Source organism: Drosophila subpulchrella, chromosome X (assembly GCF_014743375.2).
Source record: "Drosophila subpulchrella strain 33 F10 #4 breed RU33 chromosome X, RU_Dsub_v1.1 Primary Assembly, whole genome shotgun sequence".
In the NCBI taxonomy this organism is placed as follows: Eukaryota; Metazoa; Arthropoda; class Insecta; order Diptera; family Drosophilidae; genus Drosophila; species Drosophila subpulchrella.
The window spans coordinates 4295567-4320149 of record NC_050613.1 but is presented as its reverse complement, the minus strand read 5'-3'; the positions used below and the strand labels follow the sequence as shown (position 1 = coordinate 4320149).

At 41.1% G+C, this 24583-nt stretch overlaps 1 protein-coding gene across 3 annotated transcripts; it reads left to right on the top strand.

Annotated features, from left to right (window-relative positions):
- Positions 1-24583, top strand: LOC119558357. Of its 3 annotated transcripts, XR_005220184.1 has the most exons (12): positions 1-564; positions 8408-8666; positions 13932-14878; positions 14936-15032; positions 15147-16062; positions 16127-16633; positions 16955-17062; positions 18527-18793; positions 18863-19015; positions 19083-20114; positions 20186-20382; positions 21670-24583. XR_005220184.1 is itself a non-coding variant. In XM_037871861.1 (11 exons), the coding sequence occupies exons 3-11, from the start codon at positions 14267-14269 to the stop codon at positions 20244-20246; spliced, it is 3753 nt and encodes a 1250-aa protein (XP_037727789.1). In that variant the 5' UTR covers positions 1-564; positions 8408-8666; positions 13932-14266; the 3' UTR covers positions 20247-20545. The 3 variants fall into 3 exon arrangements, 2 of the variants coding, with proteins under 2 accessions (XP_037727789.1, XP_037727790.1); XM_037871861.1 differs by lacking the exon at positions 21670-24583 and having other exon boundaries at positions 20186-20545; XM_037871862.1 differs by lacking the exons at positions 16955-17062; positions 21670-24583 and having other exon boundaries at positions 10-564; positions 20186-20545.

The following is a 24583-nucleotide window of genomic DNA, read 5'->3' as shown; positions in this document are numbered from 1 at the left end:
GCTGGCGCTCTCGCCGAGGCAGGCGACAAGCTCTCTCGCTGCTCTCTGGCGACTGGCGACTGGCGACTCGGGTCGCCGAGAACAGCAGGAAAATCCATTTTCCATTTTCCCACATACGGACACTGGCTCAAAGTATCGTGTGCGGCGGACGTCCTTGTCGTGCGTGCGTCGTTTGCTCGCGCTGACGGTGTTTTTTGGGTTCAGGGAGCACAGGCACATCGCATCGAGCAGCATGGAAATATAGCCACTGGCGGGCGCAACGGAACAACAGGAGCCCCAGCTAACTGTTCATTTTCGCATTCGCAATCGCAATCGCAATCGCATTCGAATCGATTCCGAGTGTTGTTGTGTGGCTGGTGCATTCGAAAAGATGTGATGCCTTTTTTTTTAGTGAGATTTTTTCCTATTTTTCCCATCAATTTCGGTGAGAGTGCTGTGCAACGAAAGGGAATACCAAAAACGATTTCTTTTAGAAAATCGCGAGAGTCCCCGAAGGAGAAGGCCACACATAGAAAGGAAAAGGAAAAGCGCAAAGCGAAAGCCAAGGAAAGGCAGCGCAATAAGGTAGCAAAGAAAAAAAAATGTATTTGTTTGTGTGCGAAAGTGCGAACACCGTTAGTTATGCTAGCATTGACAGTGAATATGTGGAAATTCATGTGATGGATGAAAAAAGTCGGATCGTCTGCATGGGGAAAATATGAAAAGTGCCAAATAATACATTTTCACTTGACCCAGACGCTGCTGTGTGTGTGTGTGTGTGTGTGTGTGCATGTGCACACCAACACACAATATGGTGTGCGGAGAAGAGAGTGAGAGTTCCGGGAGAAGTTGCGAACCAGCTGCTCGCGGACGTAAATATTTAATTGCCCACCGAATATATGTATACACACTACACTTGTATAAAAATACGGAAATTTGTGTACACAGTGCTTTTGTTTATTGTACATTACTGCAAACGAATTTCGGAGCAGAGGTGGTTTGGTCAAAAAAGAGCATCGCAATCGCAGGCACACTGTAACTCCCAAAGTGAAATATGTAACTGTTTTGCGCAAAGTTTTCGGCCTATGTTGTTGTTCTGGTTGTTGATATTGTTGTTGCACACACTCGCACAGACACAGACACCCTCGGAAAATCATCATCAATTACGCCCCTCCATAGAGAGAGTGTGTGAGTGTGTGCTATCTTTGCGCCTATCAAAGCTCGCTCTCTTGGCCCACACACACATATGCACGGGCACCCTCACCCGAGCACACACACACAGTCCGCCCATAGGCGCACTTTCTCTGATACTGTACCGTTTTAGTTTATTAGCTCGTGTTCCCCCCTCCCACAGTGGTGTTGGTTGGCCAGAAAGTCTGTGAAAATGTTTGTTTGTTTGTTGACTCGATCGACAGTGGGGCCTCGCTAGGGTGATCAACGTTTGCTTACGTCAGCTCAAATCGAAAAACCATCAACAGCCAAATCTACTGATAGGTATAGCCCGCCTTTAGTCGAAACTTACAGGTATCAGCTAGCTAAAAGTTTGAGCACGAAAAATAGCATTTACCATGCTTCAAGGGCTTAAACATTGTAACCAATTACTTACCGAGCACTATGTGGTATTTTAAATATTAGTTTGGGCAGTCCTTAATTGAATTAACAAGTCATAAACGTCAGTAGTTTTCGATAATCTCCTGCGCAGATAAATCCACAACTTAAGAAACCACCACAGAAACCAGCTAAAAGGCTGCCTGAAAGTATGCAATTAATCCATCGGAGCTCTGGACTAAATGCACTTATACTTAATGCTGCATACTTTTAAACACTTTCCCCCAGTAAGAAAAAATATCTGAATTTTACAAATTTCGCTGCTAGCGTCTTTGCTCCTTATCGTCTCTTTTAGATATTGACCACTCTGATCGTCTTCCCGGGTTTTGTTTATCTTTTCTTTTTCGTACGCACGTGAAATGTATTTCAACAAATTTCCTAATGTGTGAGTGCATGTGGTCTCTTGGTTGAAAATGTTTCGACGTCTGATCGATCTAGAAACTGCTCTTTAATTTTAATTGAATCCAGGAAAAATGTCAAGTCATATTTCTATATTAAGAGGAATACTTAGTACATTAAATAACGCATTTTAAGCCAAGAAAATATGCTTGATTGCGTTTTAGCTATGTCCGAATATTGAAAAAGAACAAACCAATTTTGCCCTGGGCAGCAAGTACATATGTACACACCAAATACAAACGTGGAAGTGATGATGCCCGAGTGTTCACTGCACACTGTTATTTTCGCATTTACGGCGTAATTACTCAGCCAGATCATGATGGAAAAGGCGGAACGATCGCAATTATATTCATGTGCAGACAGCCGGGTTCGCTAAAATAGTGCCTGCCGCCCATATCAGGTGACCATTAGAATTAAAAAAGGAGTGTACATTTTTTCAAAACATTTCCCGGTAGTTAGCATCGGTTTGCACTTTAACATTTAGTTCTTAGTTGAAATGAAAGTGTATTTAAATTAGTTGTTTACAATCGATGTCGAAATCTCTGAATATATGCTTATGACTATGTCCATTCAAGTTGATGTAGCTTTGTCGGATAAAATAAATAATAGAATATCTGGGCTTTTCAAAACTTAATAAATCAAGTATTACAGTTTTTTGGACTTTGTTTTGAGATAAATGTTTTCACAATACATCGTAGGCGGATCCATTGTGATTGCCGTCTTTTGCTTGCCTAAGATGCAAATGTAAAGATCTGATTTCATCAGTTATTAGGAAAGTACCTAGGCATAGTCCTAATGCACTGGTGCAGCTGGAGAAACAAGGTGGGCGTGGGCGTCAGTGTTTCGGTGGCCTTGACCAAAGTAATGTGTGGGAAGATTAAATCCTCAAAAGAACGTAAACAATGGGGCATCTTAAAGTAATCCTTTAACAAAGCCCCTGCTTATGGCAACTCAAGAGCACAGCAGCCAGCTGTAATCGCATCAACTACGCCGTGCGCACTGCACTGCACGGGATGGTAATCAATATCAATGCAAAGATAAGCTCCTACCACAGCGAGCCATAGGCATCTTGAGCATTCCCCAGCATTCAGTACTCAGTACCGTAAGCTGCCCCGCTAGAGCCGACTAAATGCTTCTTCAAAGTCAATTTGCATCCCGAGTTTGTGCTGTGTGTGCCCCAGACTACAAGAGTACATGTACTTTTTCATGGTTAATTCGGCCTTGTTTACGAGTTTGTTAAGTTGGCAAGATTATCACTGTCGACGGCAGTCCACGTAGTGACGAAGCGCACCACGAGAGTGTGCAGGGCGACTACTGTACACAAAGAAATGAAAATCTACTGTGGTAGTTGATAACGAGTGATACATTTATCGAAAGGAATCGCAAAAACTAAATGGATTGCATTCCAAGACTTAAAAAAAATCAATTAGTTTGCGAGAAGGACCGGTGTAAAAGTGAAAATTTAGAAAATGTTATATGTTGGGGCCGTTTGGGATGAATGCACAAGATCATAAGTTATATTCTCATCGGGTGCTCCGTTCAAAAGTAATACGCAAAACAAGAATTCCCAAAATGAAAAAAACGTTATTTTAGGGTCCTGAAAATTCTAAACAGCTTAATATAAGAAACTTTAGTTCTACTACTTTTGTAAAAACTCGTTAGCTTGGCAGGAAGACAGCAATAAATAGCTAAACGTCGTACGCCCGTAACTTGTGAACATATAAAGCACATGCTTGTGCTATACATGTCGTTAGAAAGTTACTTCAAAATACTTTGTACGCCTTTCTAACATGATTTGTCTAAATACCATCTTTTAAAAATTATGGACAAACCTTTTTGTATTTCGATTTTCAAGTTTTTTTTCATTTTTCAAAAACGATTTTGGTTAAACCTTTATACTGTATATCCCTTGAGATTCCTTAACTTTGGAAAACATTGAATTTTGTTTGTGCGTATCTACATGCTATTTTAGGGACATGAAATCATTAAAATTGCAAACAAATGTTTCATATAAGAAACTTGAACTCTGCGAAAAACTATGCATATCACTATGTACAATGTACATATTTTGTATATAGCCGCAAAATTGAAATAGTCAAAGGTGTTATTATTGTCTTCAAATTACTAAGACCTTTGTCGACCCTAAGTCGATTGGTTTAAATACAATTGGGGTAAACGTATAAAACGAATTTTGGAAAATCGGAGCTGGGGAGACCGTCTGATTAATTCTTATACTAACAGCTGCGATCAAAATAATAGTAGTCTTTGAACTTTTTGAAAGGAGAGGAAAATAAAACAAGGATGATCGCTATAGTCGGGACCCTCGACTATCAGATACTCGTTACCCAGCTAAAGGGACCAAAGGGAGATGGAGATATGCTAGCAGGAAAGCGAGATTGTAATGCGCAGACAGATTAAAGCGTTATGGGCGTTTCAGTTCTTATTTTTATTTTACTGAAAATGAATAAAATAAAATAAAATAATGCCTTAAGGAGTAAAGTTTATAGGAAATATGCTAAAAATACTTTATTTTAAAGTTATCATTAGTTTCGATAGTTCTATCGATTGTTTCATTAGCCCTACGCTTTGAAATCTGCATTTTTTTTAATGACTGTATAAGCTTAAGTGCTTGAACTAATCTTTACTCTAAAACTAAAAGTGCTGCTACTAATAACCGTTTATAAAGCTTACTGCAAATCCAGCTAAAGATATAAAACTGTGTAATCTTTATTTAAATCTGAGCCTTAAATTAGAGCAGGGGAGTTGCTGGTGCCCTATCGAGGGTATCAAAGGAGGCGTCCGTCGGGAAAGGGCTGAGATGCAGATGCAGATGGAGGTGGAGCAGGGCTAATCTACGGCCCAATTTCCCAGAACCCTGTACCCAGAAGACGGAACCCATAGCTGCCAGTACCAGTACAAAGAGCGCAATTCCGAATGTGGAACATGCTGCGTATTCTAGCATTAAAACTGTAGGAACCACCGTTTTGGGCCGTTTGTGGGCGTGGCACCCTGACGAAACAAACTTGCGCTGCGCAGGAATCTATAGAATCTGCATGCCTAATTTTAGAATTGCAGCTTTTATAGTTTCCGAGATCACAGCGTTTATACGGACAGACGGACATGGCTAGTTCGACTCGGCTAGTGATCCTGATCGTGAATATATATACTTTATGGGGTAGGAAACGCTTCCTTCTAGCTGTTACATACTTTCCGACGAATCTAGTATACTCTTTAACTCTACGAGTATCGGGTATACCAAAGCAAGCCGAAGTTTATGCACCCTTGCAGCTATGCTATTCGGGCGGTTTGTATATAAATATATCAGTAGTTCCTATGACAGCTATATGATATAGTCGTCCGATGTTTACATAAAATAATTGGAGTTTCTGAAATTCAGAGTAAAAGAAAATATGATTAAATACATCGAAGCTATTTTCCGATTGTTCCCATGGCAGCAACTCATATGATACAGTCGTCCGATTAAACAAAAATGTTATTCTAAATTACACTGTACCTTAAGTAGAAGAGATATGATTAAAAAACACTAAGCAAGAAATATTTTTTTTATTACATTTCCGATCATTCCCAAGGGAGCTATAGGATATGGTTGTCCGATCCGGCTCGATCAGACTTTTTGAGTATGTTTCATCCCGATAGTTTCAAAACTGGGAGACTAGTTTGTTTAGAAACGGACAGGCCGATTGACATAGCTAAGCTCGTCTAGTGAATCTGGTCAATAATATATATACTTTATAAATTAAAAGAAAAGTCATGATATGCCTCAGGAAATTTTTAAAATCATTTCTTATTGCGCCACTACTATTATTTTGCATGCAACTGTATATATGCTATATATGTATATCTTATGTTATTGCAAGGTATTGCATAAACTTAAAGTATTGCAAGACTTTAGGTAAAAGGGTCGCATAATTGTATTCTTGCTAAAAACACGTGTCGAACGACACTTCATTTTAATATTTACTCAATCGACAAGCTGCAAGAAAAAAGCTTCTAAAGCTTATCTAAACTTTTGTATGATGATGGTATCGTCAGTATACTGAACTATAGTTCTTAACCTAGCCAAGAAGTGTTTTTGTTTAATCTCATAGCCCGGTCTAATAAATATTTTTGCCATGTAGCTTATTAAGTCATTATTTATTTGTTCAATCGGTTATTAAGAGGTCCACAAGTGTAGACAGACAAACGAAACGAATATTTGTTTATCGAGCTCTGCGATTTTTCATCTGTTGCAAAACCTAGAACAAAAGTCCAGTGGCATATTAATAAGGAAGACCGAGAGTCAGGAAATTGCAATATGGAGCCCTGGTTGAAACTTTCTAAACAAATAAAATATACTAGGAAGTACAAAAATAAAAAACACACGTATACATGCAATAAAATGTGGACAAAACCGATGTGCGGCAAATTAATAAACTTCTGCTTACTGTGCGAGTATGTAACGGCCGATGAACAAAAAAAGGAGGAAACGTAGAGGCAGCCAAAGAGTCAACAACAACAATGCGGAGGGCAGGAAGCCTCCCTCGCAAACGGAAACTCATTTGCCAACAGTTTGAAACCAACTTCCGGCCCAGTAACGACGACAACGACAAGGGCAGCCGCCTGCGACAAATGCATGACAAAAGTCACATTTAAAAGGGGGGGCCACGGCGCGGGTGGGGGGCGGCAGAGGACGTTCGTTGGGTGGGCGGTGCTCGGAAAATGTATCGGCAGCGGGAACAAAGCCCAGCAAAATCAGCGCTACTTATCAAAATTAGAACAGCAAATCTCGCCAAACAAATTAAATATAGTAGAGCAAACTTTCCCACTCAGCGGACCCTTGCACAGGAAGTCCGTAAACCCGTAAACCCGTAAACCCCTTTAATACCTTAATTCTGGTCAATAACAATAAACAATGTGACCCAATTTTCTCCTTTTTGTTTTCTATTTGTTTAAAAAAGACATGTCACATAACTCCAGTATTATAAAGGCTGTATTGGGGAAAACAGAGAGGAATTCTAGGTAAAATGTAACTTACGTAATACTTCAATTCTGATTAAACGGTAAACAATATAAATTTAAGTTATATCATTGAACATCCCGAATTCGCGTTCTCTCACTTAAGTCGAAGGAACTTCAAGTATTTTCCGGAACTAAGCGATGAGATAATCAATTTTAAAGCCCGATGATTTCCGGAAAGTCCCCAAGTTACCAATTAAATTGGTGTATGAAAGTGTAGGTGCACACAGTCCTGCCTGCCGTTTGAGATGTTTGCCTTCGCTAAGTACGCGCATATCTTACATAACTTAATTAAATCCTTTTTAATTTGCTAGGTAGAAGCAGAAACTCTTTGCGCAGGGGCTTTCTAATGCTTTGCTTGAACCCAGAGCTCTGCTCGATTGACAAATGAATGAATCGATGCGGAAACAGTGAAATATTGATTGAAATTGCCCTGCGGATGCTTAGATTGACAATGGGAAAACGTAAAAGACCGCAGGAATTATGTGTTGGGAATGGCTTTGAAGCTAAAATTTCGATCTTAAAAAATAAAAAGCACAGATGTAATGCAATCGATGGGACATCTAAAATCTTCATCGATAACGCCGCTGCCACCACCACCCCTACCATTGACAAGTTCTTAGGGGCGATGTTACCATACAACTTATAGTTGTCATATTGGTGTCACAACCCTTACTTCCGCCAATGTAATCCGAAGACTCGGAAGGCAGGCAGCCCTTGTTCTTTTTAAATGACGCCCAGTAAAGCTGGCACTTTGGAGTCGCACGCAAGCGGTTCAACTCCACAACACATACAAAAATATCAAAATCAATTTGGAATTTACAAGTAAAATGTATATTTACATGAACGGTTTATTTTTACTAAAGAATAAAGTCAATATCCATTGTATTTATATGTTTAGAGAGAGGCGTTTAAATTTACTGTGGTATTTCGAACATAATTATGATACTTTTGATTTATACTTTTTAGCGAGTATTTAGTTTGCTATCATATTTTAGTATAGGGTTACTTCGCTTTCTACTTTACTAGAACGGAAAAAGGTCGGTAGGGCAAAGTGCGTGTGTTAATGACAAAATGGTTATACAAGTTCGCGGCCAGCACGCACAAACAAACAACGATAATAGAAGCTAGATTGGGCCAGCCAATTTTAATACCCTTGCTATAGGATAAAGTTAACTTATTCTATCACAACCCAAAAAATCTCATTCAAACTATAAAAACATATATTTGTTCGGATGGACAGATTGTTTTTATCGCACAGGCTGAAGCTTTTTGATTTGGATTAAAATGAAAAGTCTTTCCATGTATACCAGATTGTAAAAAAACTAAACTAAATTAAAACATGATGTGTGTAAACAGGAACTGCATTTAAATTAATGAACTTTTTTTCGTACGTCTCTTGTAGGTTTTCACCTGCCCACACCACCTTTAAAGACCTGACCCTGAAAACTAGCCACTTGGAGGCCACAAAAGCGTGCTATTTATGGAAAGAAGAAATAAAAGGAGTCCCAATCAATTTAAGCATCAATTCAACATCTTGCGGTGGGTGCTAAAGGAAGCTGGGCGAGAAGAGGGCGCGCCAGAAGGGCTTCAGCGGCGAAACAGGGGGCGTCACATTTAACGGAAGGAAAAGGAAAGCCAACCCGACCGAATCATGAAACATTGTAAGTTTGTTAAGAAGGCGTGTTAACCACTGTACATATGTACATACAAACAATGTATACTGGCGGTAAACAAGTAGCTTGACCTTTAGGTCTTTAAAGGGATGCGCATTTCATGAGATACGGTTGTTTTTTGATTTGCGGGGTTTTATGCTTGGGGCTTCAAGGTCGTGATTAATTAATTAAAATAGGTATTTAACATTGAAACAGACACCTTTTAAGTTTAGTAGTAATTAGTGTTGGATCACTGTTCACTTTAGTGAGCAAAATCAGTTTTTTCTCCAGATTTTTAGGACAGGTCTGTTACACAAAATTGGAATATTGGATCTTTATTTAATTACCTTAGTGGCTGCTGAAAAATGTTATTCGCTTTGAATTTCAATTATAAAATGTGTTCTCCAAGATATTTCCCTACGCAAGGATTCTGAGAAATTGGAGTTTAAAGTTGGAAAAAACAGTTCTATGCTATTTTTGAGAAGAACGGAGTCTTGGTTTGCTAGTTCGTCAAAGCATTTGAAAAGTGTCACTCTCAATCTTTTGAGCCCCGTACTCAAAATAATTTTAGAACTTTTTTTCAAGGGAGTTACAACGAAAGAAGAAAAAACAAGGAAGAACGCTATAGTCGAGTACCTCGACTATCAGATACCCGTTACTCAGCTAAAGGGACCAAAGGGAAATGGAGATATGCAAGCAGCAAAGCGAGATTGAAATGCGCCACCTATCGGCGGTAGACAGATTTAAGCGTTATGGGCGTTCGAGTGGCAAATTTTTTTTCGGGTCAATCGATAGGTATTTACGAGACCAATACAGTTCAGTTAAAATTTTGTATCTAGCATGAAAATTGTGGGCGCCACAGGCTTGGGCGGTTTGTGGGCGTTAGAGTGGGCGTGGCATATTTGCGTAACAAACTTGCGCTGCGCACAAGGCTACGGAATCTAAATCTCTCTATCCTTGATAGTTTCCGAGATATCCACGTTCATATTTACGATTTTTTGAAGTTTGTGGGCGGTTTGTGGGCGTAAAAGTGGGCGTGGAAAACTTTATCAATCGATAGGTATTGATGAGAAGAATACATTTCAGTTAAAATTTTTATTCTAGCATCAAAACTGTAGGAGCCACAGTTTTGTGCGGTTTGTGGGCGTTAGAGTGGGCGTGGCACTCTACTGAAACAAACTTGCGCTGCGTAAGAAGCTCAGGAATCTGCACGCCAAATCTCAATAGCCTAGCTCTCATAGTTTCCGAGGTCTCAGCGTTTCTCCGGACAGACAGACGGACAGACGGACAGACGGACATGGCTAGATCGACTCGGCTAGTGATCCTGATTAAGAATATATATACTTTATGGGGTCGGAAACGCTTCCTTCTGCCTGTTACATACATTCCGACGAATCTAGTATACCCTTTTACTCTAGGAGTAACGGGTATAAATATAGCTTGTTGTTCGTCCAATAGTATGATTATAAGCAATAAAATATAAAACAAGGAAGAACGCTATAGTCGAGTACCTCGACTATCAGATACCCGTTACTCAGCTAAAGGGACCAAAGGGAAATGGAGATATGCAAGCAGCAAAGCGAGATTTAAATGCGCCACCTACCGGCGGAAGACAGATTTAAGCATTGTGGGCGTTAGGGTAGGCGTGGCAAATTTTTTTTTGAATTAATCGATAGGCATTGACGAGACCAATACATTTCAGTTAAAATTTTTAATCTAGCATAAAAATTGTGGGCGCCACAGGCTTGGGCGGTTTGTGGGCGTTAGAGTGGGCGTGGCATATTCGCATAACAAACTTGCGCTGCGTACAAGGCTACGGAATCTAAATCTGAAATCCCAATACTCTATCTTTGATAGTTTCCGAGATATCCGCGTTCATATTTACGATTTTTTGAAGTTTGTAGGCGGTTTGTGGGCGTTAAAGTGGGCGTGGCAAACTTTTTTTTGGGTCAATCGATAGGTATTGATGAGAACAGTTCATTTCAGTTTACATTTTTACTCTAGCATCAAAACTGTAGAAGCCACAGTTTTGGGCGGTTTGTGGGCGTTAGAGTGGGCGTGGCACTCTACTGAAACAAACTTGCGCTGCGTAAGAAGCTCAGGAATCTGCTCGCCAAATCTCAATAGCCTAGCTCTCATAGTTTCCAAGATCTCAGCGTTCATCCGGACAGACGGACAGACGGACAGACGGACAGACGGACAGACGGACAGACGGACAGACGGACAGACGGACAGACGGACAGACGGACATGGCTAGATCGACTCGGCTAGTGATCCTGATCAAGAATATATATACTTTATGGGGTCGGAAACGCTTCCTTCTGCCTGTTACATACTTTCCGACGAATCTAGTATACCCTTTTACTCTACGAGTAACGGGTATAATTACAACAACTACCTTTTAAATATAAAGGATGTTGGCACTACTTCTATGTTGACCGCAGCTGTGTGTCTATTACTATGTCTTCTTTCGTTTATGACTCCTTTAACGAAAATCATTTTGAGTACGTAGTTCAAAAGATCAAGAGTAACACATTTCAAATGCTTTGACCAACTAACAAACCAGGAATCCGTTCTGCTGTAATTGCGGTTCAAATAAAGTAAAAACATCTTTTTTCCAACTTTGACCTCCATTTTGTCAGAATCCTTGCGTATGGGAACTTTTTGGTGAACACAATTCAAAATGGCGATTCAAAGCAAATAAGATTTTTTGGCAGCTATCGAGGTGAATTTTTGGTGTATATAGTGTTATTATACCTTTGCAGAGGGTATTATGATTTGAGTCAGAAAGTTTGCAACGTTCTTGATCAGCATCACTAGACGTGCCAATCTAGTCTCTTTGTTTTCTCTCAGTATTAAAGCTATCGGATGAAACATTCGCAAAAGTATTCTTGTGATCGCTTGTAATATATCGGATAGGATAGCTCCCATAGAAATTATCGAAAAAATGACTGTGGACGGCACTCCTCGTATTGACGAAGAGTGTGCGAAGGCGACTACTATGTATATATAGCCGCAAAATTGAAAATCTGCTGTGATGGTCTGATAGTAACGTATGAAGCATCAATCGAAAGGTATCGCAAAAACTAAGAAGATTGCATACCAAGACCTTAGAAATCTTAATTGATTTGGGAGAAAGAGCGGTGAAAGTGTAAAAGTGAAAATTTAGAATATTGGAGCCGTTGGGTCCGGTTGGGAATGAGTGCTTCCGGCTATACACGTCGAACGACACCTCATATGTTAAAGTCCAATGCTCCGTTCAAAAGTTATTTAAAAAACAAGAATGGAAGTTAACTTCGGCAAGCCGAAGTTTGTATACCCTTGCAGCTATAGTTATTAAATTTAGAAATACAAAAATTGATATTCCCAATAGTATTAGATAATATGTTAAAAAAACACCGAAGCTATAGTTTGTTTCATATTATTTTCCCACTAATTTTCCGATCGTTCCTATGGCAGCTATATGATATAGTCCTCCGATTTCGATCAAATTTAATTTAAAATTCAAAACTAATTAAGAAATGTTATTTCCAAGCTTAGGAGGTTGTAAGCTAAAAAACACCAAAGATATAATTTAAAAAAATTTTTTTTTTCGATTATTCCTATGGGAGCTATAAGATATAGTTGTCCGATCCGGCTGGTTCCGACTTACACACTACTAAAGGTATACGACTTTTGGGAAAGTTTCAGCCCGATAGCTTTAAAACTGAGAGACTAGTTTGCGTAGAAACGGACGGACAGACGGACATGGCTAGATCGACTCGTCTAGTGATGCTTATCAAGAATATATATACTTTATGGGGTCGGAAACGCTTCCTTCTACCTGTTACAGACTTTCCGACGAGTCTAGTATACCCTTTTACTCTACGATAACGGGTATAAAAATATTGCAACACCCCAGAATATAAATGATAATGATCAAAAACAACGAAGCAGAATTTATTTTATATTTTTTGTTGATCGTTGATCTGTCAGTCTGTCCGTCTGTGATCTCGGAAACTATAAAAGTGGGTTCTGGGATTAGGTATGCAGATTCTAGAGATTCCTGCGCAGCGAAAGTTTGTTTCGTCAATGTGCCACGCCCACTCTAACGCCCACAATGTATTTGTCTCGTCGATACCTATCGATTTGCCCAAAAATAAGTTTGCCGCGCCCACTCTAACGGCCATAACGCTTAAATCTTTCTGCCGCCCAATTAACCATTATTGAGATCGCAGTTAGCTAGCGCGTTACAATCTCTCCTTACTGCTTGCATATCTCCATCTCTCTTTGGTCCCTTTAGCTGAGTAACGGGTATCAGATAGTCGAGGCACTGGACTATAGCGTTCTTTCTGCAGCTAGCTGGAGATATGCAAGCAGCAAAGCGAGATTGAAAGGCGCCACCTACCCGCGATCTCAATATATGGTTATGTGGGCGGTAGACTGATTTAAGCGTTATAGGCGTTAGAGTGGGCGTGGCAAACTTGTTTTTGGGTTAATCGATAGGTATGGACGAGACTAATACATTTCAGTTAAAATTTTTTTCTAGCATGAAAATTGTGGGCGGCAAGGGCTTCGGCGGTTTGTGGACGTTAGGGTGGGCGTGGAAAACATTTTTTTGGATCAATCGATAGGTATTGACGAGGTTAATACATTTCAGTTTAAATTTTTTATCTAGCATAAAAATTGTGGGCGCCACAGGCTTAGGTGGTTTGTGGGCGTTAGAGTGGGCGTGGCATATAAGCGTAACAAACTAGCGCTGCATACAAGGCTACGGAATCGAAATCTATAATCCCAATTTTCTATCTTTGATAGTTTCCGAGATATCCGAGATATTTTTTGAAGTTTGTGGGCGTTAAAGTGGGCGTGGCAAACTTTTTTTTTGGTTCAATCCCTGCTGAAACAAACTTGCGGACGGACGGAGAGACTGACATGGCTAGATCGACTCGGCTAGTGATTCCGATCTAGAATATTTATACTTTATGGGGTCGGAAACGCTTTCTTCTATCTGTTACATACTTTTCGACGAATCTAGTATACCCTTTATTCTACGAGTAACGGGTATAAATATAAATTTTACATGGTGGGAATTCAAAGATTGAGCGTGTTGAATTTTTTGGTGTTTGACATTTGTATCTTGGATTATTATAAGTGTGCAATTTTTTTCGATTAAAAAGAATCATTAATTTCGGTCTCTGTTTTTGTCAAAAGCAATCAATTTGTCTTAATGAAAATTATTGTGTTTAAAAATAATGAACGTAAGATTTATTTACAACATATTATTTGTTATTCTAGCAAATATTTCCATACACAAGGACATGATGGAATTCGGATAACTGCAACCGAGAATAACGCAATCAAATCAAATTTGGACATTTTCACCGAGTATTTCACTTAGCGGTTATAAGCATCGTTAATGATCATGAATCGAAAAGATATTAATAGAGCTTGTAAATGAAAGCATACATCCGAACAAAGCAACTTTGATATATACCACCCAAACCAAACTGTTCTCAGCGGATCAGTAAGGACCAAGAGGAGGAGGAGGAGGAGCAGGACGACGACGAGGAAAAGGCCGACGGGCCAGAGAGGGCAGCAAAACCGCCGCTACATCAGCGGGCACAGCGGTCATGGAACCATCCGGCGGAGTGCCGCCGGATAGGGATAGGCAGCTGGTGCTCCGGAATCAGTCGGCTGCCCTGGTGCCCGTGATCGTTTCCGCACCACCCTCTGGACCGGGGGCAACCACTCCCAACCCGCAGCCATCGTCACAGTCACAGGCGTCGCCGCTGCCCAGCAAGCCAACCAGTCTGAGTCTTCAGCCGCATGCCGTGCTCCAGGCCATGCAACAGTTATCCCCATCGGCCGGAGGCAACAACAACGCCACCAGCGCAGTTGCCACGGCCACGAGCAGCAGCAGTGGGAACGCCAATAGCGGCAGCAGTCCCGCCCTGGCCTCCACCGCCACGGCCATATCGGCGACAACCCAGGCGGCTACTGCCTTTAGCGGCAGTTCGGTGGGTCACCACCACCCGCAGCACCACCACCAGCATCCGCATGCCCCACAGCAGCAGCAACAGCAACCGCATCCGACCAATGCACCGAGTACAGCGCCACAAGCCCACCACCACGGCTCCATTTCCGTCACTGGGTCGAGCGGTGGACTCATTGGTTCCAGTGGCGGCAGTGGTAACCAGCAGCAGGCCATTGAGAAGCTATCGCGACCCATGGCCTTCGATAAGGTGGGTCAACTGAGTTCTCAAGTGCTGGCCAACATTTCGAATTTTTGTATTTTTTAGATGGAAATGCTGGTGCGTGAGATGCAGGACCAGGAACACGGTGTGCCCGTGCGGCAGCAGAAAATGTTCCTCACATCCATACCATATGCGTTTATGGGTACGTTGTCATTTATACCTGGTCTTAATGCGCGTTAGAAAGCTTATTAACAGTGTATATACATATATGAGCCCTTTTAACCCATTGCTTAAATATATTTTGCCTTGCTTGTAGGATACGATCTAATTGAATGGCTGATGGACCGCCTGCAAATCGAGGAGTCGGAGGCCCTGAACATTGCTAATCAACTGTGTCTGCACGGCTACTTCTTTCCGGTCAACGACTCAAAGACGCTGACCGTGAAGGACGATTCGTCGCTGTATCGGTTCCAGACACCCTACTATTGGCCCTGGCAGCACAAGGCGCCGGATAATGTGGAGTATGCCATCTATTTGGCCAAACGATCGCTGCGCAACAAGCAGCGGCACGCACTGGAGGACTACGAGGCCGAGGCACTGGCCTCGCTGCACAAGAACCTGAAGGGCAAGTGGGACTTCATCTCGATGCAGGCCGAGGAGCAGGTGCGCCTGGCCAAGGAGCGCAAGAAGGGTGACAAGATCGTGGGAGACTCGCAGGAACGAGCTTACTGGAGAGTTCACCGTCCACCACCTGGCCAGTTCACTCCCTTGGAGCCCTGTCCAGTGCCTTCGCGCGATCGTCAGGGCCTCAAGCCCAATAAAAAAAAGACTGTCGATGACATGCAGCGCGACGTTGACTACTTGGGCAAGTCGCTCAATCGGACACGGATGAAGATGTCGCAGGCCTGCGAGTCGCTCGTCTGCTACTCGGAGACCTTCTCCGAATACGATTTCTTTCTGCAGCCGGCATTGCCCTCCAATCCGTGGGTGACCGAGGATATTGCCTTTTGGCAGCTGAACAACACATTTGTGGACATTCCCACAGAGAAGCGCGTCAAGCGCTGGGCCATTTCCATCGAGGAGCTCGTCTCCGATCCCACAGGCCTACAGGAGTTCACCGGCTTCCTGGAGAAGGAGTACTCGCACGAAAACATCCGCTTCTGGATAGCGGTCAATCGATTGCGCCGCTCCGCTCACTCTCAGGTGGCACGAAAGGTCAACGAAATCTACGAGTGCGTAGCCGCTGTGCATTTGGTTGTTAGATCTATCTATATATCTAAATACATATTTTTTCAGAGAGTTTTTAAAGCCAGGAGCACCGTGCGAGATAAACATTGACGGCAAGACCATGGAGAGCGTTCTCCGGGGCCTGAAAAACCCATCGCGGTTCACCTTTGACTCGGCCTCGGAGCACATATACATGCTGCTGCTGAAGAAGGACTGCTACCCACGATTTATTCGATCCGAGCACTACAAACGTCTGCTAGACACCGGCATTCAGCCGTCGTACAAGAAGCGGTTTTTTAACTTTGGCGGCGTTAGCGGAGCCAAGAAGAAAATGACAGCCGCCCTGAGCAGCCAGCCAAACCTGGGGGATGCGGCCAAAGGAGCTGGTGGCACTGGCTCCGGCAGCTGTTCCATGATGCAGGCACCACCGCCCGGAAGCCTGGCCCGGCGCCGTGGCAGCGATCGCAGTCTCACGGGTTCCGCCCACGAACTGGCCGTGATCGGGGTGAACAAGGATTCGGGCTCCAAGGTACCACACTCTCATTCCCAGAGTAATCTCAGCGAAATTCCCTTCAGGTAAGTAAAGACCTTTGCCGAGAGAGGTGTTGAGTAAGTCGTTTTAATATGATTGATTCTATTGAACGAGCTAATTTTTCTGATTTTTCGCAATGTTTGATTTGCCTGAAAGAGCCAAGCTAAGAAAACATCGTTATTATTTTTGGCAACAGAGCCTTTGGTTTGGTCAACATATACATATACAATACAAACTGTTTCACAATGCGCACGAGACCCTAGAGCGAAAACAAACATCTTGAAAAACTTGAACCCAGTTGAACAATCGATACTATAACAATTAATTATATCATATATATGTCATACGTCACACACGCACTGCAGTAGCGATTCAATTTATCGAGGCGATATGCCACAGCGCCACATGGCGGTCATGGATGTTGGGATCTATGCGGCCTACGGGAATCGCGAAAGTAGTTTGCAGGCACTTCCGTAAGACATGTTTATTCATTGGTTTTGCGAAACGCTTACCACTTGTACTAAATAAAAAACTTTCCAATCCTAAAACGTAATGCTAGTGTTCTTCCTATTTTTTTTGTGTTTATCGTTCGATCTATGCCCTAGACCCAACCTTCCAACACTCACGTTTTCCTTATGTTTCTATCGTCTTGTCGCCTTTTCTACCCATTTTTGAAGACGGGTTTTCAGTAAGGGTTTAAAGAAGAATGCTTAACTTTGGTCTATGAGACCTTTAATTTCTTTAAAGTGACCAGAAAGCCCAGCTTTAGTAAAGAATTCATGAAAAGATCTCCTTAGTTAAACCAAATGTAAAGCATAATCTGTTTTTGTAAAAACAAATTAATTTCAGTTTTAAATAGTTAAAGTGAGAAAATGTCTTTCAATTGCCGGGGGAATGGGCGACATAAAAGTCTTTTGTGTATTTACTTGTCTAACTTCACCACCGCAAAACCTTCATTATAAACGGTACTCCACACTATCTTTAATTTTTATAATTTTCAGTTTATTTATAGGTACTACCAAATATGTCTCTTGCTTTGGTGTCTCAAATTTGTTTTTCAAATTGTGCACTTGTAGAGATTTTTACCACAATCACACATTAGGGTATTCAGCGAAGTTTCAAGAGTGAAAGCTTATACCGCGAATTCTTCAGCTGGTCAGACGGCACACTTTTTGGTCGAGAATATGACTTTTTCAATTTGGTTGTCGAAGCCCTCAATTTAAAATCAAAAAGCAATAACATTTAATACATCTGATGTCGTTGAGCAATTTCTTTGAACAAGATTGGGAGCGTTGTTGGCCAAAGGAACAATTAAAGGTACTCGCGAATTCTTTAACATCAACGGGTCTTTTTGCTTGACGTCACCACAGACTCAAACCCAACTTTCTAGTGTATGTGATATGTTATGATATTGATAGGTCCGATGCGGCTTGCATTCAAGTCGACTTCAGCAATCAGTATTCTTGCCAAGTTTGTGTTTTAAGTGGAGTACCGGGTATCTGAAAGTCGGGGTCCTCGACTTTGGCATTACCACTTGCTGTTCTGTCATCTGTCAGGAGAACTTCTAGTTGCCCTCGGATTCTTTAAATCACCACCGGTCCTGTTCGCCTCGCCTCGCCTCTTTTTCTTGACTTTCTTATCAACTGTCTCCGAATATAGTTTCAATCGTTGCTATGCTCGAATGTTTGCTGTTGTTATATTGTGTGTGTTCTATAACTATTTCGACATAAAATAAATGGCCGATTTGACTGTTCGTTTCCGGATGCTTCTCCCATGAGCCTCTTACCCCTTTTCTGTTACCAATTGTACATATGCATATATGTAAGTCTACGTGTTAAACACCAGCATTCCTTTTAACCACCGTCTAAATGTATAGAAACTGATTTATTTGGAAACTACCATAATGCCTGTGTGTATGCATATATATTGCCCTGCAGAGAAACGCCAAAGACGAAGACCACCGCCCTTGAGACAACGGAGTCCACGTCGTCGTCCACAGCTCTGGTTGTGGCGGCCAGCAGTGCCGTCTGTCCTTGGGACGAACCAGCCGAACCAGTCCCGCCGCCGCCAGCGCAGTTAAAGCTATCCGTGTGTCCCTGGGAATCGGATAGTGCCACAGAGCCGCCGGCTCCCACTACGGCCACAGGAGGAGGAGGACCGTCGAAGATCTCAAGTTCCACCGGGCAGCCATTGCGGTTGAATAGGTAGGTGCTTACCAGTTTCACCTCCAGTATCAACAGCAACTAACTACATTAATTACGTTTTGCGCATAGCACTTCCTCGGACAACAGCGATGTGAATGACCGAATGCAGCGGAATTTGGGTATTCGCCATCAGAACACCGTGGACAGTGGTGAGGCAGGTATCAAGCGTCTGATTCCCAACTTTCCAGAGCAGCGTCGGGCTTCAGTCTCATTTACTCCAAGGTAACCATGGGGCTTCATGATGATATGGTACATCGAATACTTAAAGGTTTTTTTGTTTGCCCGCCAGCCGTACTCTGGATTTCCAGCTGGGACGGGCTCCAACGACGACATCCTCACCCAGTAGCTCCACCCCGCTGCAGGCTCGCAGTGCTGCCTACGGTAGTGGCGCCATCACAAAGGATCCACCATCTGGTTCTGATATCGATGCGGAACTGGAGGCGGAACTCAACCAGTTGTCCCTTGGCGACTCCTCGACATCGGAGTTGCCGCTCCTAATAGTACCCACCCCCACGCAGACCCCGCCGCCCATTACAAAGATTACGCCGGTGCCGGGAGAATGCGAGGATCAGGCGGCGGCCACTTCGACAGGGACCGCGGAAATGTCCTGCTCAACCCAAACCAAGCCAGTGAAGAAGGCACCGGTGACGGTGACCACAGTCAAAGAAGTCCAGATTGAACTGATCGAGGAGGGCAGTAGTGTCCACACAGAACCAGGAAGTCCGCCCACCATTAAAGTCCTGGAGCTAGAAGCAACTACATCCGTATCTTCTGAGCCAGCAGCAGCAGATACAGGGGGGTGTACAGCACAGATAAACACCACCACCACCGAGGAGCATCCAGAGTTAGAGGATGAAACGGAAAAGGCTGCCGAAATAGAAGCGCCGGTTTTGGACGAGCTTTCACCCACCACCGACGAGTACCAGGAGGGTCTGCAGTTTGGCAGCGATGCCAAGGACGCAGTCGACGACTTTGACAGCATAGACGTGGGCTATATACCGCCTGCACCTACCCCGGCTCCCTCCATGGCACCGCTGGCTGAGCTGGACGTGGACACGGTGGACGATGAGCCGTTCGAGCCACCGCCCCTTCCTCCTAGCAGCAGGGACGCGGTGTTGGCTTCGGCTTCGGCCTCCGCCTCCGTATCGGCTACGGCCACGCCCACATCCAGCAACGAAGAAGCGCGCAAGCGGCGCAAGAAACGAAACTCGGAGGGCAAGAAACTTAGCTCGCAGGACGAAAAGGATAAGGAGTCGCGCGATAGGGCTGGCGGAAGCAGCATCGACGCCGATCACAATGCGGTGTGTCCCTGGGAAGACGAGTTAGTATAAAGCTATCAGATTCACCCCGTAATCCTGGCTAAGACCGGTTTTCACTCCACATCCTCCACAGGAACGTCAGCACGAACGACGGCACCTTCGTGAAGACGTATGCCACATTGGGATACTTATGAATAAAGCCAAATCTGTTCAAGACGGTGGTCAACAAGTTGCTGAAAAGGAAGCCATACAAGAAGTAAGGTCTGGGTAGCTAAGTTTATTATACGGAGTATCTATTATAATACGTACATGCAAACATATTATGTAAATGTAAGTATTTAAATAATTGAGTGTATATGTAAATGTTAAATGCTTCTCATGTTCTTGAAACCACCAACGAGGCACTGTGGTTTATTGCTGAAAATTTCAATATAAAATAACGGAAAACGGTCTATGAATGCTACAAAAAATATATACTTTATCTACAGACGTACATACTTATTTACAAAACGAGGTGGCTAATGTGGCTCATTAGAATTACGAACAAAAAAAATAGTGACAGCAGAAAGAATTTAAATGAAATGTAGAACAATGTGCTAGCAGTTGTATTGACTCCAGTTAATGCCGCCTTCCGATCAGTTGTAAAATCGAAACATAAACGGAGCTTAGATTCGGCGGCAGACATACTGTAATGTATACAATGTATATGATCTTTCAGCGTATAGGAATCAACTTTCCAAAGGTTATTCAAAGCTATATAGCCCTCTTCAAAGTCTAAGCAGTAACAATGCAAGTTATAGCCACTTTCGAGAATACTAGACCCAAAGTTAAATAATAAAGTCAGTCTTAACGTAAATCTTCGCAAAATGCCTGCGATAGCAATGACTTTATAACATGAAAAGTCATAGTTATACCAGAAAATTTGTGAAAATGTACCCTGAGAGAAAATGTATTGAGAGTAGTTGTTAAAAGGTGAGTTATTATTTGAAATACCCGCATTATTTTCATGGTGCCTTGAGCTAGAAATACCTGCGATTAACGGTCAGTAATGGGGACAATACCAACCAATACTATTTGAAATTGTGATGTAGATCCGTTTGAGCACGTGTTGCCCTTTGCCAACTGGAAAACCCATGATGATTTATTTGGTTAGTAGTACAAAGTATTACCCCGGGTGTGGTATGACCTACATAAATACTCCTGTATGTTCATCCATGCCTCGGATTACCCCACAAAAAATGTAAAGAAATACCCTTTGATAAATAAATGCACAAGTTGCTGCGCAAGTAGTTCCCATTTAATTTCAAATGAGTTCATTTGCAATAAATTGTTTTCGCTTCCAAAAAGAAAAACCGTTTCATTTCACGCGTACATGCCAGAACTCACGAGCCCCAACTTTATGTGCAGTGAAAATGAAACACAGTTCGAAAATCGCCACTATAAAGGGAAATTCTTAAAATTACTGATGTTGCAAAACTTTAAGTCGTCAAGTTTGGATTTTCCGTAATTATATCTCCTAAGTTATTTCAAAAACTAAGCCAACTTGCGCGAATACCTTGTGCGTTTTTAAATATACATTGTCCTATGACTACTTAGTAATTTTCTCTATTTGACTAGAAATTTATTGAGCTGCCCGCCCAAACAATCGCAGAAATCGAGCTATGCTGTATAACACTAACAACTTAAAGCCAACATCGATGGGAGTGAACCGTGATGGCCCGCATCTTTAAGATCAAATTACTGTTCCATTCGAACACGTTAACCTTATAAAAACAAATGATTAGAAAATCAAATTAAGATGAAATCCTGGTTGTTCGCGACTAATACCTTTATATGAATCGAAAAAAGATAACTTATCGAAGAACTATTACAATCTAAGTATATTTCTATTTTCATTGTGCATATGAATTAGCTACTTACTGTCGAGCCCATTTTGCTGGTAAACAATCTTTATATGGGATATCTGAATTCTCTTTGTGCTTTCTATGCTAAAAACACATTTTTCAACTACTTCAATTAACAAGCAAAACCTAAACTGTAAAACTATATGTACCAAATGTTGTACCAAATGAAGAGAGTTACATAAATGACGAAAACCTAAGCAAATCATAGAAAATTTTGCATAGATATTACGAGTCGAGGGGTACATATAGACAAATAGGAACAATGTGCCGAGTGTAGGGCGTGCGTACAAAATGTGTACATGAAACCACCGTTAACTTTGCTTAATGCGAGCCGAGCAATTAAAGAGTTAAAAAACAAAATAAAGAAATGAAAAAAGTAAATCAGCGGCAGCAATAGTTCCAAAATTGTTGTCAAAATATAATAGCAGCTTTTAGAACAACACCAAAGAAGTTGTAGTAAATGCGGAGGAAAATTGTATTGTTGTTGTTTTTTATGTACATTTACTTTTTTGTATTAACGTTGTTGTAAGTCAAATATGCCAAAAAGAATAGTTTATTAAGAGTTTACAAGAAAATTTGAAGGCAAGATATGAATTACTTTAACGCAAATCGCAAGAAAAAGTTCCGAATGTTTTTAGTAATCAATGGTGAATATCTTTTAATTGCTTATACTAAATGTTCCCATACATATTTATGGGATCCTTGACGCAACATAAATCTTAAATAAATATAGCTAGCGCGGCTGTCGACTTTACTTATCCCGGTACTCAAAAAACCGAAAATACAATAAGATACTGGTTTGATGATATAGCGAAAACTTTAAGTAATGAAATAACATGTTATTAGGTGGTATTCAAGTCTTACCTGATTTTATATGCGTTGGCACTTGGCCATTTTTTTTTAAGATTGCAACATTAGATAAGTGCAAATCAGATTTCCTCAGATTTATTTATAGCTCTGAAAAAGTGGTCGAATTATAGATACAATTTCGAAATATAATTTCAACAATTTGAAAGTACTTTCCAAAAATACATTTTGTCCGTTGTTCGTCGAGTAAAAGGGTATACTAGATTCGTCGGAAAGTATGTAACAGGTAGAAGGAAGCGTTTCCGACTCCATAAAGTATATATGTATATTCTTGATCAGGATCACTTGCCGAGTCGATCTAACCATGTCCGTCTGTCCGCTTTGTAAAAATTTAAATAAGATATTGTTTTATTATCAATACCTATATATATGCCAAAAAATATTGAACTCGGACCAGTCAATAAAAAGTTATAACCAAATAATAAACAATACTTTGAAATTCAATCGAGATTGCTTACCACATGCAGCATATAAACTGTTTTCACTAATACGCCACCAAGCCGGTAGGGGCGCTATAGGCTAGTTGGCGCTGTAGGCCAAGTGGCGCTATATAAGGAGAAGATAGGTGGCGCTATAGGCTAGGTGTGTTAGTGAAAAAAGCTTAGTTGCTTTAAGCAACTCTCCATCTCTTTCGCACTCCCTTAAGCTGAATAACGGGTATCTAATAGTCGGGGCCATCGACTATAGCGTTTTCTCTTGTTTTAGAGTACAATCTGCATGTTTCGAAAACATGCACTATTTTCTGGGACTTACTTTAACAAAACATAAAATCTTATAAATGTTGATTATGTATTTTAAAATGTTTAAATAATATATTTTTTGAAATATATTCCTAAATTTCTGAAAATTAGTCCGAAATGTATAATTTCTTTATTGATTGAGTGATTTAAATTTAATGATTAATTTTTAGAACTTAGGACGGTTTTCATTTTAAGTTTATGGCAAATAATAATTGTTAGCTGCCAGAAGTTGGAATCTGGCAGCCAAAAATGGTGTCTGTTGTTTAGTTGTATAATAATTGATTTTTTGAGTATCGGGTAAGCATAAAAAGAAAATACTATAAATGGTATTATGGATTGATAAAGCCGCTGCCGCGCCATTTTGAAAATAATAAAAATTCGATAACTAATGTATGTTAAACAAATTACATAAGTATATACTACTTCATGCGACAGGTGGGTAGCATTGCCCTACAAATATTTACTTTAATTTCTGGATAATTAGTGCTCATATCACTGATTAGAGAACAGGAATGCGCAAAACAATATGCTTAATACATAAGATTCCAGAGCTTTTAGTAACGCCATGTAAATTCTGGGTCATGAATACAGTTGTGAAGAGTGTAAACGAGGCGTTTGTTATTATGTATTCAAGTCATTTACTATAAGTGTATACAGCTTATACTATTACAAAAGTGTTAAAAACATGAATTATTTTGAGAAAACCAAAAAAAGAATATACAACAAACATGTTAGTCGGTAAAAGAAATCAAATGTAAAACAATTTAATGTAGACTGTACTAAAGAATTCAAGGATAATTGAATATCAACACTCCATCACGCAAGTAACTTAAAGGAAATTCGCAAATTGAATAGAAATTGATGGGAAAATTATTTGCACAGTGCAGAAAAACGTGTTATAATATTATTATACTATACAAAAAATATATATTATTAAATTATGCTGATGAAATTAAAAACCATAAAAGTATGTAAAAAAATTCAAATACAAAATGATTTAAATGAAGTACAATAAATATT